Below are 27,293 nucleotides of genomic sequence, written 5' to 3' on the forward strand. Positions count from 1 at the left end.
ACCTTTACTAGTGAAACTTATCACGACGACGTGGTTGTATATATGCACCACCCAGTTTTTCATCTCACCACTAGGAAGTACCAGCATGCCTTAAGTCTTGACCTTCTCAAGGTTTATTCTGTTCTCTGTACAAGAGAACATATCCTATTGATTCAAATGTAGAACTACAGTTGTCTCTAACTTTACATGAGCTGCAACAAATTATGAGACACACCGCTTGCACTTCAACAGTTCAATCTAAGACACAAATATTAAAAATGATGACATAAAATTTTCTATGGAAAAAATGACAGGAAATGTGTTGGGATTTTTTTGCATATTATTTTTATGTAGTGTAAATTGTCCTTCATAGATATAGCCAGCTTAGGCTTGCATAGACTAATATGGATGCTTGATTCTGAGATATATTATTATTAATTATGTGGTGTCATCTATGTAAATGGTACTTTCCAAGGAATAGGAGAACAGATTCCTACCTCAAAGTTCCCTCTCATCTCTCTGAATTTTAACGTCTGTTAATAATAATAATAATAATAATAATAATAATATTTTTACCCCACCCTTCTGGCTGGTTTCTAGGCAGCTTACAACATATCTAAAACATAATAAAAACATCAGTCTTTAAAATCCTCCCTGACTATCTGACTTCCAAAAGTCAGATAGTTGTTTATTTCCTTGACATCTGAAGGGAGGGCATTTCACAGGTAGAAGGCGCCACTACCGAGAAGAATTTCACAACAGAAATTCAGGCCATATAAGAACTTAATTCTATCTATCTATCTTCTTCAGCATAGTGTCTTTAAGAGATATTGATACAAAAGGAAAACCAAGTGACAAGTTGTTCTTGTTTCCACCTAATCTGAACAGCAATTTAAAAATAACTGCTAATTGAAATTGTCCTTGAATCTCCAAGCAGTGCAGATGTGGAAGTCCTATGTCAGATTAAAAACAAAGATGCACATGAACAGGAAGTTGCAATGCGGAAATATTATCCAAAGCCACTCTCTGGTGGGGGAAGGTCAGAGAATAATTTAATGATAAATGTACCTAGAACCCCCAAAAGTTGAGGTCAACCAAACTCAACCATGTATTAAAATGTAACTGGGGAATAAACAAAAGGGAAGGTGAAAGAGGAAATTAGGAGTCCAATAAGAAGAGGAAACTTATATTGTGATTTTAGTCAACAATTAAGCCCACAATTTGGGAAATGAAAACACCATGCAAACAACAGGGCGCGCCCTGTCAATTTCAGGTACACAATTGTGTGTTTTTACATTTATGACTAATACAGCTCTGCGATACTATTTTAAAAGCTTTGCATCAGTTCCATCACTTAAAACACCATGTCACCTGTAACAAGATAGATATCTACAATAAAAATCAAGACACCACACTCACAAAAGACTCTACTTCACTCATACTATGTAGCACAGCACAACATCCACCCATGTGGAAAGACAAATGCTAGATGTAGCCCACCCACAAAAAAAAAACAAGCATGGAGGCAGGTTTACTGAAGGAGGCTTTCCGTACCATCTAAAAAGGTCCCATTAAAACTGGACTTAAGACAAGAACTCGGAGAAACTGAACATCTACCTCTGTTTCAGAGGCAATAGGCAGCTGTGCTGCTCTCACCATTCAGAGCACTTCTTTGTGGCACTGCCTCAGGGTCTATTGCTGGAATTGATTTCTTCCTTCAAAAATTTAAAATTGCTCTCCTGTTTCCATCAGCCAGAAAGACCCTGAAGAAAAAAATTTCCAGTCAGAACATTTTACCCCAGATTCAGTAGTGAGGCTCGGCCTAGTCCATCATTAAAGTGCTCTCCAAAATGCCAATGACTCCTCACACCACTAAGTTTTCTCTGACTCTTAACTGCCACATTCCACGAAAATAACTCTATTCTGGAAGGTACCTGAGCTTTGGGCTCATGCACTAAAACTGGTGGTGGCCACTATTAAGAGTTTTCACGAACAAAAAAGTGACCCTTATGAAGTCTTAGGGGCATTAGCAGTACAAGCAAATGAGGTCATAAAGATCTGATTGCCCACACACAATAGTAACAGAACAGACGTTCTCAATAAGATTACCAAAGAACATTTTCCAGAGACAGACGCCACCACCTGCTGCTCTTAACCTTTTTCAAGAAAAACACTTACCTCTATAGTGCCAGAGATACTTTCAAGCAGAATTCATACATAAACATATGCCGGACATGGCACCATATAAATTGCAACTAGGATTAAATTTCATCAAATCTGCTCTGAAGCAGGAAAATTTAATGAAACTCCTTCAATGATATAGTACTATATCTTCCAGCGTTTTGATTATTTTGTTTTTGTTGTTGTTGTTTAGTCATTTAGTCGTGTCCGACTCTTCGTGACCCCATGGACCAGAGCATGCCAGGCACTCCTGTTTTCCACTGCCTCCTGCAGTTTGGTCAAACTCATGTTGGTGGCTTCGAGAACACTGTCCAACCATCTCGTCCTCTGTTGTCCCCTTCTCCTTGTGCCCTCCATCTTTCCCAACATCAGGGTCTTTTCCAGGGAGTCTTCTCTACTCATGAGGTGGCCAAAGTACTGGAGCCTCAGCTTCACAATCTGTCCTTCCAGTGAGCACTCAGGGCTGATTTCCTTAAGAATGGAGAGGTTTAATCTTCTTGCAGTCCATGGGACTCTCAAGATTATGATTATGAAACAGCCAAATAGTTTATTGAGATGATGATTATAATAGTAGTAATTATTATTATTATTATTTCTTCAGTGGTCACAAGATATAGAAATAAAGTGCAAGTTTGATAAAAAGGCAAATGTCTGCTTCTGAGAAAGCGAAGATGCTCTACTGTTAGGTGACCATGAATATTAATGTAAGGTAATATGCAACCTCACACCCAAAATCTCATCTCTCAAAGCCTTAGCATATAAGTCAAAAGCCATCAATATGAATGTTTTTAATATCTCTGCCAAAAGTAGGGGGGGGGGGAAACCTGAATAAGAGCTAATGTATTTAAACTCGAAAACGATGTCTACAGAGAAAGAAATAATAATAAAGTCCAAACTTGAGCAGGTTTCTCAAGCAAATTGTACAAGGGAAAACGAAGTAGCATTACAAAATCTGTTCTACTACATGTATTTCCTTACATCAACATGTATGCAAAACAAGAGACTAATGGCCAAAAAAAGAACCGCCATGACAACACTCCTTCATGGAACTGAGCTGAGGCCTAAAGGCTTTCATATGCACACACCACACTATTTTGCCCAATCACACTGCAAATATGATACACAATTCAGGGGATGAGGATTGGGCTTTGAGCATTAACAGCAATATTATAACCAATATTCATATACTACTTACATTCATATAATATATGAATTTAAGTCCTAAATGGCTTAGGATCCAAATATTTGATGGGTTGTCTGCTCCCATATAAGGGACGCGGGTGGCGCTGTGGTCTAAACCACAGAGCCTAGGGCTTGCTGATCAGAAGGTCAGTGGTTCAAATCCCTGCGATGGGGTGAGCTCCTGTTGCTTGGTCCCTGCTCCTGCCAACCTAGCAGTTCGAAAGCACGTCAAAGTGCAAGTAGATAAAAAGGTTCCGCTCCGGCAGGAAGGTAAACAGTGTTTCCGTGCGCTGCTCTGGTTCGCCAGAAGCGGCTTAGTCATGCTGGCCACATGATCTGGAAAAACTGTCTGCAGACAAATGTCGGCTCCCTTGGCCAGTAAAGCGAAATGAGCACCACAACCCCAGAGTCGTCTGCGACTGGACCTAACAGTCAGGGGTCCCTTTACCTTTACCTGCTCCCATATAAGATTTCCTGAAAATGACAATCAGGTGAGTATGCCCTCTTAATGGTGCTAAATTTGCATTATGAACTAAGAGTGTGAGTGTGTGTTCTCAGCAACTTTTTGGGGAATGTTCTCTCCTCACAGATCTGACAGGCGTCAACCCTGATGGGTTTTCGGTGCCAGTTAAAAACCATTTTTATCTACTCAGGCTTTGGGCAGAACTGGTTGTGGGGGTAGGCAGCTTGTCCCTGCTGGAATCACTGGTATGTGATATGTGATTATGGGTTTATGTCAGGCATAGACAAACTCAGCCCTCCAGTTTTTTTGGGACTACAACTCCGATCATCCCTACCTAACAGGACCAGTGGTCAGAGATGATGGGAATTGTAGTCTCAAAACAACTGGAGGGCTGAGTTTGCCTATGCCTGGTTTATGTTATTAATTCTCGGTATTTTGCATTTGTTTTTATACATTGTGCCCTACTTTGGGATTATTTTAATAAACAGTGGGCTAAATTGCCAAAACAAATGATTCAAATATCTCATATATCTCATCAATCATGTTATATTCCTGTGCATACCATCTTCATGTTTTATGAGATAGCAGTATATACTTTTATATTTAAAAAACATTCTCCATTTAATCCTTTATGTCTAACCATTTTCTATAATCCCAGTAGAAGCACTTTGCACTCAAAACTCTAAATTCTCATCTACTTCATAATTTACTCCAAAAGCCATCCTGCATCTCTGCCAGTTCCACAAATACTTCAAGATCCATGATCCATTGATGACAAAAGTGCATGCAAATCTGCCAATTTTTTTAACTCCACAGAAAATCTCTACCACAATGCTACATGCTCTGGTGGATTTTACAAGGGAAAATGAAGCAGCAGTAAAAATGCCGCTCCATTATATGAAGCAATCACAATAATTATTTAAATGAAAGCATCCACTTAGAGGTGACAATATTGCACAGCATAGGTACACTTCAATAGTTTTATTTAAGTTTGTTTCTTCAAACAAATTTTAATTAGGCAAAGGTTACCTTTATTTTTTTACATCTGTTTGTATTTACTGTTCATAGCTACTCTAAATAAGATTTGGTGTCCGACCTTACCACTACACTCACAAGCAATAAATACTTTCAGCTCAAATTCATCTTTCAACTACCAACTGAGTCTCTGAGCCAGAGCCAGAACAAGCAATAATGAGTCCGTGGCGCAAGTGCTCTAGACCCTAATCCTGTTAAATTCACCTTTTCCTTTGTTCCTCTCATCTCTCTCAAACATCCTCCCCTCCCTGCTAACAATCTTAAGAGCAACTCTGTTCTGATCAGATCTCTAAATTCTGAAGTCACTGGGTTTTTGTTTTCCTCTATGTAGCCACAAAATGATTACAAAACTTGAGTGCTAACCCCCACACTCTCAACATGTTCCTGAACTGACTTCATCACTCACTTCTCTCAGGTACACAAAACTCCCGTTGTTCTAGGCACATTTTGCAACATGGAACTTCATTAGGGTGAGCAGTTTTTGAGTTCTGGGTGCAGTACTGCGACTAAGATTTCAGATTAAAACTGCAGAGTGGAAGGAAAGGAGGGCCTTTTTCTACCTCCCCACTTCCAGCTGCTCTCCGAAGACTGGGGAAGAGACCCTCTTAAGAAGACTGGGGAAGAGACCCTTTTAGAGGGGTGGGCAGGGGAAGGACTAGACCATGTGAAAAATGATTGTAATATTTTAGCAGCAATTCATTCATTTTCAGCTTTGTATTCTTGTTATTAAAAAAAGTGCTCCTGGACATTCTGTTGTTGAACCCATAACCTAGATTTAAGGAGCCATTTAGCTCCTAGTTTTCATATCTCTGTTTCTAATACTGCACAAACACTCATGGTTGGTGAACATATGCTGCTGTCTCTATTCTTTCACCTATTTTCCTTATTAGGCAGTATAAAATAAAGCATAGTATTTTTCATAGTACAGGTGGTTCTGTTAAACTAGTATGTTGCCTTGCTGCTGACCTAATGCCATAAACCACAACAAGGTGAGGACTCCGAGCAAACCCAATGAAATCAATGCACTTAAGTGTACCGATTTCAATGTGACTACACAAAGTACGTAGGTTAGATATCATATCACAGCTTGGGTGATAACCTATGGGGGGGGGGGAACTACTAATGGCAGCAAATGGCAATACATTAAAGTCCGGTTGATTTTCAAAGTTATGTTAGGACTCTTGCAGCCTGAAGAGGCAGAACACACACCCCAAAATGGCAAGATCTATAGATAACTGTAAGAAACGGAGTATGTCACAAGCTGTATGCCACCTACCACAACCACCATGTATAAATATCAGCTAAATAAACAAGCATGAGCCTGAGAAAGATTTATTTATCAGCTGAATTCAACAGTAAAAATATTTCCTGAAAAATCACAACAAAAGCCTACAAACAGTATCTGACTACACACAAGTCTGGAAGAGGTAAAGCAAAGAGAGGCACTGGAAGAAATCCGATTAAAAGTAAAGATAGCACAGACTTCTGCCTGCTCTCTCCTGACAAGTTATGACGATTCCTAGACTTTTGGACCTTTGCTGCATTTATTTATTGTAGTACAGTGGCCAAGGGCATAAATTATGAGATGAAGGTTTTTGATTTCAAGCTCAAGTTTTTAATAAGGAATAATAAAGTTGTGCAAGCTTAGAAGACCATTGTAAGAAATGGTGAAAAATGATATTGGAAGTACTTTAAGCACACTGAGTAAAAGTTAGTTGAATACAATCCAGTGTACACCCACTGAAATTAATGGACCTAAGTTAGTCATGGTCATTAATTTCAATGGGTGTACTCTGAGTAAAAGTTAACTTTTATATTTATATAGTACACTGCAGTATATTTTACCCTTCTTAAAAAGTCGGAAACATGTACCAAATTTTAAGCCATACCTTTACAAACTTTTACAGAATCCCAAAGCCTAATATAATATTTTCCAACATTTTAAAAAAATGTCCTAAGCACTTTTCTTCAAATGTATCAATGATTTCTGCAAATATTCAAAGGTGACATTCAAAGGTGTTTCCCACTTGTGGAATTAATATCCACTCACCTAATGGGATTTCTTTCCCCTGCAGCCCCAAAATTTGGTCTTGCCCTGGCTCCCACTCTCAGAAAAAAGACTCAGAGGACTCTCAGCTCAGGAAATCCCAAAGAATTTATTGATAAATCAGCACACAGTCTCAGTATCAGCTCTAAGTACACAATACATCCTTCACGAGAGTTCTAGGATCATGGTTAGGCATAAGCAGGCACCATCACAGGACCAGTCAGCTATGTGGTTCTTATCCCCAGCGAAAACCTTGCAAGGGAGCACTCCTACAAGGGGAGCTGCTGGGTCTGTTCAGATGGTGGCCTGTCTTTTGTGATGGGTACAGAATCCAAGCCCCTACCTCTAACTCAGCTGGCTTGGCCAAATGGCTACCTGCCTCTTTAGCTACCCTGGGAACTTTGTGCTCAGGAGACTGTATAGGAAGTGACCCAGCAGACTCCTGCTCATTTACAGAAGAAGTCAGCAGCAGTGCCACAAGACCCTCTTCACCATCATTACTGGAAACTTGCCCACCCCCAATTGAGGCTCTCGTCCTCTGACAGATCGTGCCATGCCTACCCTTGTCCTGGCTGTGGCACATGACAGCTCCGAAGGTTGAGTTGAAAGACCCATGGCTGCAGGGATAGAAAACCCTGCTGCATTCACTTGCGGCACTGGATAATCACCTCGTACCCACACCAGGTAATCAGACCATGGGTTTTTATCTAGCACAGATATGCAAAGAAAGATATACAGTGGTACCTCGGGTTACCTACGCTTAAGGTTACATACGCTTCAGGTTACAGACTCCGCAAACCCAGAAATAGTGCTTCAGGTTAAGAACTTTGCTTCAGGATGAGAACAGAAATCGTGCTCTGGCGGCGGGGCGGCAGCAGGACGCCCCATTAGCTAAAGTGGTGCTTCAGGTTAAGAACAGTTTCAGGTTAAGAACGGACCTCCGGAATGAATTAAGTACTTAACCCGAGGTACCACTGTAACCACATTGTCTGTTCCAAAATTAGGCTTACAGTCATACCTCAGGTTGAAGTTTCTTCAGGTTGAGTGCTTTCGGGTTGCTCTCCGCGGCAACCCAGAAGTAATGGAACACGTTACTTCCAGGTTTCGCCGCTCGCGCATACGCAGATGGTCCAAATGATGTCACGCGCATGCTAAGAACCTAAAACAATACTGGTCTATTCACCAACACAATTGTGGCCTTCTTCATGATTATAAGGATTATTACCATAAACTCACTCAATGTGTTTACTTTAGGATGCGAACGGGGCTCCAGAACGGATCTTGTTCATATCCAGAGGTACCACTGTACATGCATTTATAACACCACCCATAGCCTCCTCATCAACATTGTATCCAAGAAGACAGTTCTGATGTTTATACAAACAAATGTGTAACACAGGCAACACCTAAACTGCAACCTTTGCAAACTAACCAGACATTCTATGGTGACAACCCATAACCCTCTGAAATACTCTACATCAGCCTCAACCTGGTGCCCTCTTGATGGTTTGGATACAACTCCCTTCGGCTCCAGCCATCCTATTTAGGACCAATGGGGATTGTGCTTCAAACATCTGGAGTGCATCAAGTTGGCATGCAACCCTCTTGAGACCTATCAAAAATTACTTCGGAAGTTTGTAAGCAGAAGATAAGAAAGCTGTACAATCTTTGCTGAGCCTCAAAGTATTTATTGCTGAGCAATAAATACTTAAGCAGTACTTGGGCTAGATCACTCATCGCCTCTTCTCCCCCACTCAAGTATTATTGGTTACGGTTGCCATACCGAACGAGACTATCAAAAGTGCTGATCTCATGGCAAAACAAAGCATGTGAAGAACTTCCATATACTAGAAAAGAGAAATTCAGAGTCTCCATGGCACTGTTTTCAACATATTGGCAATATTATTAGAAGCTGCACAAACACCACTTCCAATTCCAATTCCTTCCAATTCCTCAGGTTAGAAAAGAGAAAGGGGTCTTGACCACAGGTTTCATAGCCCTGCTTTGAGGAACGCAGGGCAGTACTATGAGGGCTACCCCTATGGCTGCAATCCCAGTACTGGTGGCCCTTATGACAGCAACAGAGATATCTGCTGTAACTATTACCACGGACAACTAGGCAATTACAAAGTTTCAGTGTTATTCACTTCTGTACAAACTTGCACACAACATACTAATTTAAAACACCACATTTCTGAACTAGATAAGATACCTATAATATTAATAAAGAGGTATTCCTAGTGTTCCTTCTTGAAATGAGCTACAGTTCAGCCCAAAAAAACCACCAAACTGCAAATTCTGAAACACTACAGTAATCAATTCTTTCACCTAGTTTATTTGCTACCAATATTGTTGTTCAAGACTGAGAAATACTGAAGTATATACACAGTACACAGTATAATATAGTAAACAGATACTAAGACATTTTCAACAATAAGCAGCATCAGGGTTTTTTTTTAAAAAAAAGAGTGAATAAATTATGTTTTACTGAACCCTACTGCTCAGTGCTTCTGTGACTATTTCACAGCAGATTAAAAAGCCATTGTCATGGTTAGCTTTCTTAGCTAGAGGTGTATCTATCACCTTCATTGTAGAGCTTTCAGCAGATGCTGAAGACACACCTCTTTACTTTGGTCTTTGACATCCTTTATTTATTTATTTAAACTGTGTTGGTTCGTTATTTTAATGATTTTGTCTGATATTAAATTGTATGACTATATTGTTGTAACTCGCCATGAGACGTTATGGTGAGGGCTACGTAAGTAATCCTATAAATAAATAAATATGTATTTAAGTGTCTGGTTATTAGAACAGTTTTTCAAGCAAAGCATAAGCTTTGAGATGAGATATAGATACTTTGTTTTCTCAATGTCACCCTACTACTAAATCCTCAAATGTATTTCTTTTAAAAAAACAAACTATGGCTTTAGACTTGGCATATAAAAAAATGCAAACATAAATGAAATGTCACTGCTTTGGGGGTTATCTATAACTTTTCTTCCTCCCACCCAAGCTTCCTATTCTAATTTCTTCATAATTCATGAACTACCCTATTTTTATGAGTTAAATTTGCTTTATTTTTATTTCATAAAATGTATACACTGTAAAAAAGGAAATCCCATCTCTATTTACAAAAAAGGATAAAACATTAACTAAAAATTAATTTACTGCAACTATACCACCTTGATTTTGTAATTTTAGCAAGTCCCGTACTATCTCCTTGAAACGGAATAGTTTATTTTTTTAAAAAAAAATCAAAACAATAGTAGAACTTTTAACATTCCGCGTATTCTCATGTATTAAGAAAGAATGCATTTACCTTGGCTGTTTACTCAGTTCTATGACAGTCTTGTGGGGCAAAGAGTCTTGCGTAGACTGCGCATCATCCTTCCAATGGGAAAAATGTTGAGGTTACTTGCAGATACAACACAGAGCATAAGAAGAAAAGTCTATTTGAAAATTCACCAAGGCTGCAACCCTGTACCCACTTATCTGGCAGCAAGTCTCATGGAACCCAGTGGATAGGAGTGGGCTGCTGAACAGAGTTGAGCCTGCCATACCACAGAACGCATGGGGTCATTTGAATCCCATTCACTTTATTTTTAAGGAAGTATACTGATCCCTCTTTAATTTTAAATGTTTTGAGGGTGACTTATAAAATTTAGTAATAAAATCAAATCCACCAATAAAATGGCTTGGGATCCAAATTTATGGATGCATTAATTCTCCATACTAATTCTCCTATGCTTTGAGACCTTCAGGGACCTCCTTATTTCAGAAGTCATCAGTCAAGAGGGAAGGCTACTTCAGTGGCAACATCCTGGGCCTTTGGAACATCCTCCCCAATATTGCAGATCTTCTGGTGCCCTGTAAAATCGTTGCTTGACTGACCCAGATGTTTCAAATCCATTGCAAATTAATTGTATGCACTGCACTTTATACTTTCATTTTTCTATTACCATGACTGATGATCCACTGCCCTCAAATTCTAAGGGTGCGGAAAAAATGTTTAAGCCACCACCACAAGATAAAGCAGATAAAAGGAAGCACTGAAGTGATCTCAGCAAGAATTAACAGGTAGCAAGCCACACACCACTGAAAGAGCCTCTCCCCATCACTATCTGCCTCAACCTCAGATGACGAAGACACCTGGAAGAAGGGACCTGAAGTAGGTATCAGTGCACAAATAGTTCAAGTTGAAGTAAATGACTGCTCTAGGCAACTCAGCTCCCCAGTCTGGGAATTTGGAACTCTTTAATCATGCAAATTATACAAGATGTGATTTGTCATGCTTTCATGCTACAGTTTCATACAGTCAAGCTATTTTAAACTGAAATAAGAAATAACCAATGAAATAACATTACTGGAGGGAAAAGTTTTTTCATTTTTGTTCACTATTTAACTATTTGAGAAGCCAACTGGCAATTGTTATAACCAGTCACAGTACCTACCCTGTTGCAAGCACAGTTAGTTTAGGTGTAACATTCACTGTACTACAATTTAACCTGGTCACCCAGTATAATTGCATTATACAGTACCTTGTAAACGATGTAGGCATCTAACAGTGTCCGTTCACTCAAAGAATGAATTTGTCAATGAAACAGGATGGGGAGGGATGCCATTTTCAGCAATTTTCCCTCCCCCTGCAACTCCCCTAAATCTGCTCAGGGGGTTTGAAAGGAAGACTGAAAATTATCTCTCTTCCCCTCATGCCACTGACATTCTTTTCATCAAGAGGACAGAGTTGAACACCACATGAAGTAAATGGCTAATACGTTCACCAGCAAAATTTAGCACATTCCTTCTCCCAAACCTTTTTTTTTATGGTATGATTACAAAAAAATGTTGTCCAGGCTGCATTAGGTGCCAGATGAGGTGCATAATGCATCCAACCATCTCATGCTAAGAACCTAAAACAATACTGGTCTATTCACCAACACAATTGTGGCCTTCTTCATGATTATAAGGATTATTACCATAAACTCACCATTGTAAGAAATGGGGTTGATGGGTTGTAATGATACGTTTCTTGGTCCTTTAGAATAAGAACGTGAGCAGAATCAGTGATAATTTTCTTCACGTTTATTAACGAATGGAATAGCCTGTGAACAAAATAAATACTGCAGCTGTGGGAGGTTGGATTCAAACATTCTTTATGTTAAAGGGCTACAAAAAAGCAGCAATTACTAAGTGTTGACTAACACAAAGCTATTAATATGTTTACTTAAATACAAAATCAAGAGAAGTTTGTCCAAAATATGAGACCAAATAATCAGATCTCCCCTCAAGCCAAGAAACACACCAGAGGCAGTATGAAATGCATGACACTTACCTAGTGCCATAATCCACAACAACCCAGTCTTTAGCTGTTCCTGTGATAGCATCATGATGTTGAAAAAGTCCCAAGTTTCTTCTCGCCTCTGTTAGTAATTTGTAGTGGTCCACCGAAGGAAATACTTTCATTTTCTCAGTTTTTTTAGACTGTACCAGAGCCAAGGAGTAAAGAATTTCAGCAGCCCTGAAACAAAAAAAGATTTTTTTTAAAAAAATGTTTACAATATTTGTATACCACCTTTCAACAAAAAGGTTCCCCAAGAGGTTTCCATAATAGAACTGAACAAGACTTACAACATCCTATTATTCACTTCAGCATTAGGTCAATGAGAAGCTACTTTCTTTCAAAGGTCTGAAACACAAGGCTAACAAAGCCTTAAGTATTAAAACTTGTTCATGTTTAGAACTACTTAAAATACACCTAGCATCTATTGCAAGTTTTGGTTCCTGTTTTCCTCAAGCACATTTGATATGTTGTCAAGTGATCAAGTCTTCACTAACTTTCTCTTAAGCTACTTTCTGCTATACGCAGAAAGAGCAGACCGTTTTGGGAAAGGGATTAAACTGGACCCAATGGTATGTGCAAAGACACACACCTGACCGTTCAATAACGTCTTCACCGGCAGTATGTCATGCAAACTAACAAACCCCTAGCTAGCTCTCGGGGGTAAAGCAAGAAGAAAGCAACCCAACTAGCTTCTAACGTCAAATTATCTTTGCACAATAGGGTGCACCGTTGACTACAGAGCTAAGTATTCACACAAGTTGCTTTTAACTATTTGAAAGAACCAACTTTGGTGTGGTGCGCCATTTTGCCACTCCACCTACATTTCCTTTCCCAAGAAGAACTCAAAATACAGTGGTACCTCGGGTTACATACGCTTCAGGTTACATACACTTCAGGTTACAGACTCCGCTAACCCAGAAATAATGCTTCAGGTTAAGAACTTTGCTTCAGGATAAGAACAGAAATCATGCTCCGGCAGCGCAGCAGCAGCAGCAGGAGGCCCCATTAGCTAAAGTGGTGCTTCAGGTTAAGAACAGTTTCAGGTTAAGTACGGACCTCCGGAACGAATTAAGTACTTTACCCGAGGTACCACTGTACAGGAAATGCTAGAAAACTCCAAACTAAAAACGTATCAAACACATTTGCTGAAGCATGGGAGGAAAAGAACAGGAGATGTGTAACTCCCCCAACACAAAACACCAGTGTTCACAGGCAAATGGAAGTACCAACCTTTCTTTCCAACCACCCTAGCACTTCCTTTCAAAAGAAAGGTTGCAAGACCAGTTATGCCAGTCAATCTGGCCCTTTAGCTAGAGGACAACCCAGCGCTCCTAGTCCCACACTATATTGTTCAGGGAAACAGGCACAAGATCAGTACGACTGGAAGTAACCCCACGTTTGAAGTAGTGCAAACTAACTCAACCTTAAGGAAAAACCCACAGGGGGATCCCCTGCCCAAAAAAGCCAGTGGCCCTACTTACCTTAAATATGACTCTAGAATCCTATCTAGGCGTTTGTAGAAGGGGCGTGAAGTAAAATATCCACTCCAGTAATGATTATCTCTGTCTGCATATGTGAAGAAATCGCCACTCAGAACAGGAAACACTGAATTACTGTTCTTTTCATCCAAATTACTAGCTTTACGGAGAGCCTCAAAATAATCTGACAAAGTCCCAAACTGAGCCTGAAGCAAATTAAAATATGGTATATAAGTTCTTTACACTGCGTTCAGTCGAAGCACATTTTGTTCTTGGAGACCGACGTTTTTGGCAGGCATCTGCTGTTCCATTTCCGTACTGAAGCTCACGTTGCTTCCATTAGCTCTGGAATGGAACCTACCCTCATCCTTTCTCCACCCCACCCCACCTTCCCTGTAGACATAAATTATGAATCTTCAAGTTTGAGAATTTATAGAGAGAGTCTAAGAATTACATTCAGTGTTCATGCATACAGTAAGCCAGCAAGTTACATGGGAGTTACATCCCAGGGTTCATGCCGGAAGTCAAAACTGTATATAGTCAAAACATGCTGAGTGCCATGGCGGGTGGGACTGCCAAAAACTCCCCCCCCCCGACACACCTGCCCCCCGTTTTAAACGCCAAGCATGTAAAGTCACCTGAATATGACTTAGTTGTATATCACCCACATATTCTTAAAACATGTGTAGGAATATGTTTATTATGAAGTATATTCCTCTGTGTTCAAGGTGGCTTACTGCACCTTGTATTCATTCTAGAGTTCTTTCTATCACTGAGAATGCATAACCAACCAGCAAAAAAGCAAAACTGAAGTTTAAATGAACCGTGAAGGCAATGAAATCCATTTAACAACTGACTTATAGTAGGACTGTACCTTACCTTAACGTGGAACTCTGGGTGAGAATTCATGTAATCAAAAAGCTTCTGATAATTTTGATACTGCTGATCCCATTCTGAACTCTCAGTGTAGCGGAAATCATCTCCCAGTGGAGCCAACAAAACTTTGGTGCGGAAAAGCTTCGATTTCTTTCTATACTGATCTAAAATCATCCATGCCCTTGGGGAAAAAATAAAATTTGAGGGGGAAAGATAGAATAAGTGGATAAACCAACATGAACATATATTTTGCAACAATACTCATTCTTACTAAGTCTGCAAAATTTCACCTGACTGGGGTGAATTAAAGTTTTCTAAAAGAGTTATGGCAGCCAAACTGATTTGATTCCAATAGTTCTGACCTACAGTTCTGACAGCAGAAGTGAGGAGGAAGAGCAGCTGGACTAAATGGTTTTTATAATGATTGCAAGTTGGGGCACAACTCTTCAAAATAAATAAATAAACTGGTGCAACCCAGTCCTATGCATGCTTCTTGAAAACGAAGTCCCACCAAGTTCAATGTGACAATATTCCAAAGTATATATAAGTCAGTAGCCTTAGATGATTTGTGTTCAGTCAGTACAAGGAGCACAAATACAACAATGCTCCTTTTATAGTTTAAATTCCATGCACATCACATGGAATTTAATTCCATGTAATTTCCTCTGTTCTCAAGTACAGTGGTGCCTCGGAAGACGAAATTAATCCGTTCCGTGAGGCTCTTCGTATAGCGGTTTTTTCGTCTTGCGAAGCAAGCCCATTGACAGCTTAGCGGATTAGCGCTATTAGCGGTTTAGCGGATTTTAGCGGATCAGCTGATAAGCGGCTTAGGGCTTAGGAAAGGGGGGGGGGAGGGAAAAACCCCCGCAGGAACTCGCAAGACATTTTCGTCTTGCAAAGCAAGCCCATAGGGAAATTCGTTTTACGAAGCGCCTCCAAAATGGAAAACCCTTTCGTCTAGCGGGTTTTCCATCTTGCGAGGCATTCATCTTGCGGGGCACCACTGTACATCTAATCTTTGCAGTTCACGGTCCATAAGTACAGTGGTACCTCGGGTTACAGACGCTTCAGGTTACAGACTCCACTAACCCAGAAATAGTACCTCGGGTTAAGAACTTTGCTTCAGGATGAGAACAGAAATCTTGCAGCGGCAGCGGGAGGCCCCATTAGCTAAAGTGGTGCCTCAGGTTAAGAATAGTTTCAGATTAAGAACGGACCTCCAGAACGAATTAAGTTCTTAACCCGAGGTACCACTGTAACATATTTCCCCCCACATCCACTAAAATCAACATTCTTTTTTTAAAGGATTCGTTTTTTAAAACAATGATGGATGACAGCAGACTTAGGTGTCTGTACTATAAAAACTGTCTACATCCCAATCCACCGAGAACACCCTTTCAAGAAATTGAGAGCTTCTGCCGTACAACAGAAAGGATATTCTCCTCAAGGAATGCTTCCAAGAGCTTTAGTTTAAGAAAATCCCAGGACAGTTGTAACAATCATAAAACACACTTAGTCAAAAACATAGGGTAAAAACTGTAAAGTTAAAACAAGCTTAGTTTGCCTACAGGGAGATCTGTATAAGCAAAAAGATAATTTACCCAGCTTGGAAAAGAAATCAAACTGAGTGCCAGATAAGACCGATGGGGTAGGGTTGTCAATCAAGGGCATTCTCTCCTGTTATCACTTGCCTCCCTTCAGTATAGGAGGGAAGAGACCTCTGATATTAGTATTCATCCAGGCTCATGTGGGGCATTAATGGTCCTTATAAATATTTAGCCAATAAAGAATTCTCAACTCAGTTTATTATCATTTCCTAGTTTTGTATATATGTCCAAATTCTTCAGAACTGCCACAAGGTACAAAACACTTCAGCAGAAAACGATAAGGATCGAAGGACATCAAAAGCAATAGAGTGGTACCTTGGTTTACAAACTTAATCCGTTCCGGAAGTCCATTCTTAAACCAAAGCGTTATTAAACCAAGGCGAGCTTTCCCTAATGAGGCCTCACACTGCCGGTACCCTGCCACCCTTCGGCTTCCGTTCTTAGACCAAGGTAAAGTTCGCAAACCGGGACACTACTTCTGGTTTTGTGGCGTTCGTAAACTGAATAGTTCGTAAACAGGGCTGTTTGTAGACTGAGGTACCACTGTACAGTTGTACCTTGGATCCTGAACGCCTTGCAAGTCAAACGTTTTGGCTCCCGAACACCGCAAACCCGGAAGTGAGTGTTGCGGTTTACAAACGTTCTTTGGAACCCAAACATCCGACGGGGCTTCTGCTGCTTCCTGCAATAATCAGAAGCTGTGCTTTGGTTTCTGAATGTTTTGGAAGTCGAATAGTCTTCTGGAACGTATTCCGTTCGACTTGCAAGGTACGACTGTATTGTAAAGCCTATTCCAAATTAATGATTGTTCAAAGACAAGGTGCAGCTCCCTGCACAAAGTGAGACTTCATCCCAAGGGATTCAGCGCCATCGTTGCCGTCTGAAAATATGAGACAAGCCACCTGCAGGGTCAGTAAGATCACCCATACCTCTTGACAAAGCCAACTTTTATTCATATTAAAATTATTTAATTTCCACATCCTACATACTTTGAATTTAGATGGTGGACATTGTTCCAAGATACGATTGGCCATGAAATTAATGGGCAGCACTGTGTACTTACCTGTGCTGAATGTTTCCAGAATGAATGGCTTCAGGAGGAACTCTCCAGGGACAACTGACTCTTCCTCCAGGAAGGCGCTTAAAATCAAATTGGCAGCAAATTTTAGGATCTGGTCCACAAGTGTGAGGAATATCATAGCTATAAAAAGGCATCATGTGGCAGAGAATATCCGTATTAGATCCCAAATCTAGAATTAAAATAGGCAAGATAAAGATAAAAGGAATACTCTGTCCTTTCTCATTCATATCTCATTCATGCCCATTACATGACATGCCTTTTCTCTAACGAGAACAACATTTCAGAGAATTTTTATTTACACCAGTAAAACATGGTAAAGGTAAAGGACCCCTGGATGGTTAAGTCCAGTCAAAGGCGACTATGGGGTTGCGGCGCTTATCTCTCTTTCAGGCCGAGGGAGCCAGTGTTTGTCCACAGACAGCTTTCCGGGTCATGTGGCCAACATGACTAAACCGCTTCTGGTGCAACAGAACACCGTGATGCAAACCAGAGTGCACAGAAATGCCGTTTACCTTCCCACCACAGCGGTACCTATTTATCTACTTGCACTGGCATGCTTTCAAACTGCTAGGTTGGCAGGAGCTAGGACAGAGCAATGGGAGCTCACCCCGCCACAGGGATTCGAACCACTGACCTTCTGATCGGCAAGCCCAAGAGGTTCAGTGGTTTAGACCACAGCACCACCTGCGTCCCATTTCCACCAGTAATTAGCTCCAGGTATGCTCTTTGGCCTGTACTTTTTTTGACAAGTCTACTGATGTAATACGGAAGTCCATGTGCGGTATCTATGTCACTTTAGGCCATGTCTCCCTAGGTCTGTTATTTACTGCGCCCATTTAGAAGGATCCATCATGAGCCAAAAAACTGTCATTCCATCTTATCAGCTGACAGAATTAGTACTTTAATAATTTCCCATTCTATAATCTGAAACTGCAGTTGGAAGGCCTTTGGAAGACTGTTGGATCACAGCCAACTGTAACAAGTTTTGCAGCTATAAATGGTCTTAGGACATAAGCTACTTCCCATACCTGTGGGCCTGGTAAGCTTTGCAAACCTGGCAATGATACCCAAACTGCCAATAATTTGCCACACAGTAAAAATAATTCACTGTATATTCAATCCAGTAAGCTTCTGTTATTCGAGTTAACATGAGGTAAACCAGATTGATTGCTCACAAATACTTCAATATCTCAGTGTCTTAAAGATAAATATAACAGTGTTAAGTAAAGAATAGTGCAGAGAAACCCAATGAAATAGAATGCCAGGTAACCCTGAAATGCCAAATTCAATACGGAAGAGATTGAAACAGCTTCAGAAGCAACGGGTCTAAGCCCTGGCTCAAAAACATGGAAACGGCATCTTAATAAAGCAATCTATCATTAGAGACTTACAAACATTGTGTTTCTAAAAAGGAGACTTTGAAAGTTGATCATCTTCATCAGTGTATTTAAGCCAGCCCACTGAAGTCGGGGGGGGGGGGATGGTTCCAATCCTTAGACCCAACCCATCTACTCCCAAGCTTTCCTCAATTTTTATTTTATAAAATTCCTTTATTATCTTTGTTAGCACTGTCTACTCTGCAGAGGCAAAGAAGGAAGAGAAACCAAGCAGCCCCCAAAATAGGGTAAACTAAATTTTGATCAACTCCACCACCCAGTTTTACTCAATGGATTTTTTTCAAAGCAATGTCAAAAAATCTGCCTGATGAACAAAACAAGAATACTGGCAAATAAATCTGTTTAGAGCCATAACCACACTTTTTTGAGCCACAGATACAATCATAATCTGACTTGTTGCATAATTTTTAATCCCTTAATTATATATTGTACATTGGCCTTGGGGTTCTTTGTAGTATTGCTTAACAATATGTTGTGTGCTTTGCTTATTAGTTCTTGTTGTGTATGCCAAACTTTGAAATTGGCAAGTGTGCTGCACAAAGAATTTGGGACACTACATTTCCTTGCATAAACTTAACATGCCAAATATAGTTGAGACAACTTCCTACAGCAATGGAGGATTAAGTTTAATAAGGAAGTTTTCTGGTGCCAAATAGTTTCCAGGCTAGGTCTGCCATATGTCTGGATTTTCCTGGACATTATCAGGATTTTCAAAGGTGGAATTGACATCCAGGGGAATTTTCGAAAAGCAGCACTTTGTCATGGATCTTAGGCAAGTCAACTTTCGGGGTGCCCTGATTTTTACTTTTTGAAATATGGCAACTTTAGCCCAGGCACTTTCCAACATTTGTTTCCCTCTATAAGTATAACCTTTGCCTCTGTCTCAAATGGAAAGAATTGCCTGAAACACTTTCTATCTTCAGTTTTCCAAAGCAAACTCCAATTATTCCTCAATCACTAAGGACAAAGAAAGAATCTCTTTGTTTGCCAGCATGAGCTTTAAATAGCCATATTACATAGTCACTCCCGGCTTTTCAAACTTTAAGGTGCTGCTTTCAGTACTTTATGTGATATGACATAGGTGAGCTCCACATGCAATTTCTTGAAGGTCACTGAGCATTTTCAGAGTTCTGTAAAAGTAACACTCATTTAACACCTTAACATCCTTGTGACCTGCAATCTGGAAATAGCTAAAAGGAGTATAAAGAAATGCCAAAAATAATCCTATTTTCCACTGCTGATCCCTTCCCCATGACATGGCTTCAATGAACACTGACCAACCTGATTACAATTATTGTATATTTTAACCTACTACCAACCACAGTTTTCAAGAAAAAATCTGTTATGAAGTTCTGTTTTGACAATTCCAGTGCAAGATTAATGCTGGGCAAGTGTGAACGCTGTACTAAACCATGGTTTAATTCTAAATGGCGGTGCCTCAGCATGCCTGAGAGAAGAAGGTGGTTCACACATTTCCCTCTACCCCGTGCTAAACATTAACCAACCACTGTTGTAAGTCAGAATTCCTGACTTATCCATAAAACTAAGTCAAGGTTATTTGAAACTAAAAGCAAACATGACAGAAGGTCTCCTCCTGACTGCAAGAGAAGAAAAAGAATGTGAGCCAATGCTTTACTTAGGCTCCATCACATAGCGCTAAACCATGGTTTAGCATCATGTGCAAACCAGCCCATTATCTTTTCATTTCAGAATAGCTATATTTTTGTGTTTCAGCAAAACCGAGCAAGACTCCTGCAGCACCTTACAAACTGAAATTTATTATACTATGAGCTTTCGTTAGACTAAAGTCTAGTGCACCGGATGAATAGTGTATTGCATGTAGTTCTATAAATCATTTTGAAGTTACAAATTAGTTCTGAAGATAGCAACATAGAAAACTGTATTATCTATTAAATGTTCCAGGTCAAAGCAAGACCTTTCAGGTCAAAGTATTTGTTGCTATGACAGTTCTTGGCATAAGGTCATGCAAAAAAGGAATACATACCCCAATTCTGTCTCCAAAAAAATTCTAGTGTCTTCTGGGCTGCATGATACTTTTTAATTGAATAATGAACTCTCTGTATAAGCATATTGGAAAATCCAGTGCGTTTCAAAAGATAAGCCATGGTTGGTGAATGTCCAAAGGGATCAACTGCCCAACCAGATTTTGGTTTCACTCCTAATAAAAAAAGAATACGAGTTGAAAATGCACGCCATAATGGAATAAAAATGAAAGCGCACCTAGTCTTGCACAGTTTAGATCTCATCCTATAGAAACTCAAATCCTTACCACTTAACTACGTTAAAAGAAAGGGGGGGACCCAGAAATTTAATTTACTTATCAGGGAAGAGCTTTTATAATTCGGCTAGTGTTTGTTTATGCACCTGAGTATTCACAGAAAATAAATATTTTTTTTCTCATATCAAATATGTCTGGCTCGCACCACTAACAATTATGCAAGAATGAAAACAAAACAGTATGGCTAAAAACGGCATTACACTTGCCTACAGGACTGCAATTATACTTTACTAATTGAAGTTGTTGTTTTTCAAGTGGCATTTATTTTAAGGATTCTTTCTACACAATTTTTAATTGCTTAAGTTTCAAATTACACATTGGGAATGTCAAGACTGCAATCTCTTAATAATGATTACGAGACTAGCATGCTCATCCTCCCACATGTAAAGTCACCCTCCTTTTTTAAAAGAAACTAACCACTGTGCATTATGTCCGCACCAATTTTAACCATTAGTAGCTCAATCATGGTTTTTTTCTTCAAAGCAGAGCACTTTGAAGCTAGCCGTGATTAGGATTATACTACAATAGATTATGACCAGGAAAGCATTTAAAAATGATTACTATGGCAAACCACTGTAGTCTATGGATAAAAATAATCAATAGCAGTAAGTAACTGAATTATTTATTCTGATCTGTAGGTGGTAAGAAATCTGCCGCATTAACAGTTTTAGACTTAACTGAGTTCTCTTACATGTTTTCACAATGACATCTGCTTCCTCTATAACTCTGGGTAAAGCGAGTTTCACCATATAAAACTCAAAGGTACACTATTACATAAACTAACAACTGTTACTTATAACTATCCTGCAACTAATGTACAGTGGTACCTTGGTTTAAGAACAGCTTAGTTTATGAACAACTTGGATTGAGAACACTCCAAACCCAGAAGTAGGTGTTTTGGTGTGTGAACTTTGCCTTGGAATAAGAACATGTTTCGCTTCCTGTTGAGCGTGTTCCATTTGTAAACTGAGTCCCCCGCTGCTATGGGAAAGCACACCTTGGCTGAAGAACGGACTTCCGGAATGGATTAAGTTTGTATACCAAGGTACCACTGTACTGTGGTTGTCAATACTGAAAACGCAATCATTTAATTAACGGGAAACAGTTTTTCTAAAATATTGTTAATGAAATAAAATACCTTGTCACAATGAAATCACAAGGTAAAAGTTACATGAACCCACCTAGTGCCTTCTCGAGCCATTGATGCCCTTCTATCAGCTGGTCAATTATAGCAAAATAATGAGCAGACGCTTCGTCAGGCATGACCCATCCCCCTGTTACAATTTCAAACTGTCCATCTTCTATTAACCTGAAAAACATATTTACTAAACTTTTATTCATGCATGTAACTATTTCCAACCAATATATTATCTGGAGTAGCAACATACAATGTTGGCAGCAATGATACTTAAATATTAACAATGCTTTCACCATGCCATAGAAGTTGTGGTGAAAGAAGAATGGCAACTTAAGTTGACAGAATATGCGCAGCTTGCAGACTTAACATATAGAATAAAAGAACAAGGAGAACATACATTTAGAGAAGATTGGAAAACATTTATTGAATATATGGGAAATAATTGTGTACAGCTGAAAATGCTGGCAGCATTAAGATAAACTCAACAGTGTTAATAAGCTTTGATGGATGCAATAATGGAATACTGAATGGTATAGTTTTTGTAAAATATGCAGGGGTTTATGATATATAACATGAACCGTGGAAAGAGAAGAAGGGAAGTCATTTATATCTTAAGGATGTAAAAATGAGTATTTTAAATTGTAAAACAGAAAATTTAATAAAAATTATACACAAACAACAATACTTTCACCATGCAACAAGACCATTCTTAGCCCTCTGTAAAATGTTAAGAAGCAGATTCTATTAGGAATCATATACACAATTAACCATCTTTCTTGTTATGGAACATCTTCTAACGATAAAATCATTTTCAAGTTGACTGGTCCAAAACTCAGCAGCATTGAACCCCGCCCCATAGCCCATCAACTGACATCACCCAGTGACATCAGCTGGTGGACAGGTGGCTGGGATTTGGGGTGACTGACCTGTGAAACCGATTCTTCACCAATTGTAAAAAAACCTGCTTTACTCAAGCTCTGGAAGAGCTGCACTCTCAATTCTATAGAAACCGAAATGCTTTAAAAGCTTCAGCTTTGACCTCTCTGAACAGCACCCTCTTGAAATAAGAATGGCCATAGGCAGTATCTTAAATCAAACTTAAGCACTTTTTGACTCCTAACGTATCTCCGTTGTGTAGCTGGCATGTTCAGTGGGATTAAGACAGTGTGACTTAAATCAGTGGGTTCAATAAAGTGCAACTGTTGACAGACTGTGCCTATGTTTTAAACACAGTGGGTTGTCTGTCCTCCCCCCACCATAGCTGTCAACGTTTCCCTTTTTTTAAGGGAAATTCCCTTATTCCGAATAGGATTCCTCACAAGAAAAGGGAAAAGTTGACAGCTATGCCCCCCATTTCATATAGAAAGATGTTTCATTCTCAAGTTGCTGTACTAACCTGAGTTAGCAACAGTTTACCCTTGTTTGTTTAGAAAAGCAGCTATTTGCGTGTTGAGGTCCCCAATCCACCCCCCAAAATAACTCACAACGGACACGTAATTTTTGTTTAAGATTTTTGGCATGATTTTGGCCACAACTTTATTAAAATACAAACTGTGAGTGGTTGTTTAGGCATTGGTTAAGACTATCTGTCCCCCCGCCTGGGGACAGAACTGACTTCCGGGCACCACCGAAAGACAGTGCGGGGGAAAGCAAGTCGGGGAAGAATTGGAGCTGAGACACAGACCCTCAACTCTCACCCGCCTGCTCCCCGAAGGCTTGCCGGCCCTAGTCCCATTCCAGGGATTGGATGAAAAGATGGCAAGCCCCAGGATTCCTTTAACGGAATTCCCTTTCCGCAGCAACCATGGAGGGGCAGGCCCAGCCTATCCTGAACCCCTCCATGGAGGGGTAGGCCCAGCCTATCCTAACCCCTCCTCCACCAGATTTATAACCAATGCCTAACCACAACCTTACAAGTTGTGACGATTTGCTACGCAGTAGGCAAAAACCACCCAGCCAGCCAATTTGCCAGGTGGAAAAATTCCTACCAGGCCCCTGCTCAAAGGCAGACGACCCCATGACAGGCATAGCAAGGTCAACGCAACAAACCCCTTATTCTAGGGCGGGTGGGCAGGTGATCCGTTGCACGCAGCAAAAGAGAAAGTACAAGGCTGCGTGCAGAGTATTTAAACCTTTTACCCCTCCCACCAAAATTGCAACATAACTTTTGCCCCAGCAACTCGACAATCCAATCAATGCCCCCTGGCCATCTTGGAGAACTTACCCAGCAACAAAGGGGTGGCTCAGTAGACCCCACCGCAACACGTGCTCTCCCTGAAGGAGAACACGCTTTATACGACACAGGCAATTCATCTGGAATACCCATCCCTCTGCCCATGTCCAGATTTTAAAAGCCATATCCCTTTGACTAAATTAAGAAAAACAAGAGGATTGAGACGGATTTAATTTCCTTTGGGCCCTTTTCCACTTCCTTCTCCCTCAAACCCGTAGGCAGCTGCCAGTTCTGGTTTTATTCATGAGATTGCTCTTGCTAACTCTTTGCTCAAGCCTCCTCATCATTCCCTTCAATACTAGTTCCTCAAAGAAGATGACCACTAAAAGTAACTCGCATAGTGCGGACAGCAGAAGTTGTAGACGAAAAGCCAATGGAAAGGTGTATCCAAAAATGGGCCCCAAGGGGAACACACTGCAGATTTTATCAACTTCTGCCCTAATAACGTATACACAGACAAATCTGAAACAAATGTTGAACATTCCAATTTATGTGGCAGTGAAAAATGAAAGTATATATATTTACACTGTTAGTTCTAAAGCGTGAAATCCACGGACGAAAATTCACTTTGATCTAGCTTCTGTGTCTTAATGCAAGTCAAAAGTGTCTAATTGCCAATTACCAAGTCATTATAAATTAGCAGCAGTATCAAAGAGGACTTTCTTACAATCAATAAATAATTTGTTGATTAGTACCTCTTCTTCTTTTTAAATTGAGACTAACACGGTTTTTAACAGAATGTGAGGATCCCACAAATTATGTTCTAGCTCAGTAGCCCAAGAGGTTCTTTCACTGCTGCACAAAACTTTTGGAGCAGGCAGGCTGAGTGTCCCGGACATTAAGGAGATCCAGAGACACCCCAGTAATAGAATTTACATTGCCATATACAATACCCGGTCCTTCTTCCAATCTAAGGCTTTTCTTCCTCAGCACAGATCAAGCATCTTAGCTTGCCCCTGCGAGCATTTCCGTTCTTTACTGTTTATGCCGGATTTTGGTGGAAGGTACTGTGCTTCTAGCTCAGTTGGTAGAGCATGAGACTCTTAATCTCAGGGATGTGGGTTCAAGCCCCACGTTGGAAAAAGGATCCCTGCATTGCAAGGGGTTGGACTAGATGACTCTCATGGTCCCTTCCAACCTTTAATTCTATGATTCCTTGACACAAAATGGCAAACACAGAGAAGAGGAGTCAAGTTTGCGGCAAGAAAAAGGCACACCACAATTTGCCATATAGCTAAATGAATCTCCCTGCCTGTTGCTGTATCACAAATTCAGCATCTGAGTACGGTGGTACCTCGGGTTACATATGCTTCAGGTTACATACGCTTCAGGTTACAGACTCCGCTAACCCAGAAATATTACCTCAGGTTAAGAACTTTGCTTCAGCATGAGAACAGAAATCGTGCTCCGGCAGCACGGCGGCAGCAGGAAGCCCCATTAGCTAAAGTGGTGCTTCAGGCTAAGAACAGTTTCAGGTTAAGAACAGACCTCCAGAACGAATTAAGTACTTAACCCGAGGTACCACTGTACCACCAAGTGTTGGGGGGCCAAACAACAAAGGATAATGATCACCGCCATCACACTGCTTGTGACGGGCAACCATCTGAAACAGAACGCTGGACTAGACAGGCAGTTCATACAGGAAAAAATGCTGAGCATTAAAAAAAAATTACACCTCTCTCTCTCTCCAGCATCAACTTTTTAAAGCACTAATTGGAAAGGCTCTCACTGACTTGAACTACATTGCTTCTGGGTATCAACCCAGAGGTGTTATCAAGCAGGTTGTAACGAACACTCAGAATACCAATATGCTTGTTTTGCTTGCAAAATATACTAAGCCATAAAGCTCACTATTGAAAAATTATGCATCATGACAACACTATTTGGGACAATACCATACCAATGAATACTGCAAGCAAAATCTCTTTCAAAGGGTTTCAAGAAAAATGAATGTTGATCCATATGCTTTGTGTCAGCAACACAAAGTTAATTTGCATCTCTCTGTGGAGTTAAGAGCACCAGATCTGATGCAGTTATTTCATTTTCACTTGTCATTCTATTTTCACTTTCCAGTCCTGTGATTTAGTCACACTCGTCAATCAGCTTCGAGAACTGTCCCCACTTGACTTGTACGCAGTGCTAATAAAGCTACGCTGCCCTGCCCTTTGGTCCGTGGCAAGCACTTGAATACTTATTGGGAAGGCTCCTGACAACAACTTGCCACATTCTCTACAGCATTGTTAATGCTTCCCGTTTCAGAAACAGAAAATTCAACTGAAGCTACAACAAATGAGTGACAACCACATGAAGGAGAACAGCAAAGAAATGGTAAAACCGTTGGGAGAAAAATGCCTAATTCAACAACTTTCTAGAGTAGCTGAATACTGGCATTTCTGTACCTTAAAAGCTAGCCAAATAACCACCTTATTGCAGGTTTGGGTTTTTTTTTTTGTTTTGTTTAAGTGGTAACCCATGACACTGAAGAATTGCTTGTGCCACCACTTAAGATTTCTGCTCTAAATTTAACTGTTAAGGAATTCCACTAAATTGTATATCGGGGGGGGGGGGGGGGATCCCAGATACAGAAACACATTAGAACACTACAATTTATGAACCTGTGAATAACGAGAACAACTATATAGTTAATATTGAAGTAGTTTAATGCTAAACTGCTTTTAGGGCCTCTGACAGAATGGGAGGCATATACATATATATACAATAAATAAATAAAATATACAGACCTTTTCACAGCATCCTTCTTCTGACTATCTATTCCATCCCACCACTTGGAAAAATAAGAGATTTCAGACCATATAAATTTCCTCCCTTTGTCTTCTTGCAGCTTTAGAACCATGTTATTGAGAATATGCTGCGTCTGATCTCTAAAGTAGTCATCAAATGTCTTCAGCCAGCCTTTTAAACATAAAAAGATCACACAGTGACTAAATTAAGTAGA

The 27,293-nt window shown here is 40.1% G+C and overlaps 1 protein-coding gene across 1 annotated transcript in view; it reads right to left on the reverse strand.

The window, feature by feature from the left end:
• MAN2A1 (mannosidase alpha class 2A member 1) overlaps positions 1-27,293 on the reverse strand; it is a 57,411-nt gene that overhangs the window by 13,920 nt on the left and 16,198 nt on the right. The window contains exons 4-12 of the mRNA XM_079995342.1: positions 27,079-27,250; positions 22,148-22,275; positions 20,673-20,846; positions 17,253-17,439; positions 14,586-14,763; positions 13,710-13,912; positions 12,220-12,405; positions 11,875-11,989; positions 10,207-10,274 (exon numbers count right to left, since the gene is read on the reverse strand). Coding sequence (XP_079851468.1) covers positions 10,207-10,274; positions 11,875-11,989; positions 12,220-12,405; positions 13,710-13,912; positions 14,586-14,763; positions 17,253-17,439; positions 20,673-20,846; positions 22,148-22,275; positions 27,079-27,250 — 1,411 coding nt within the window. The remainder of the gene's footprint in view (positions 1-10,206; positions 10,275-11,874; positions 11,990-12,219; positions 12,406-13,709; positions 13,913-14,585; positions 14,764-17,252; positions 17,440-20,672; positions 20,847-22,147; positions 22,276-27,078; positions 27,251-27,293) is intronic.

Source organism: Podarcis cretensis, assembly GCF_951804945.1.
Source record: "Podarcis cretensis genome assembly, chromosome: 11".
Taxonomy (NCBI): Eukaryota; Metazoa; Chordata; class Lepidosauria; order Squamata; family Lacertidae; genus Podarcis; species Podarcis cretensis.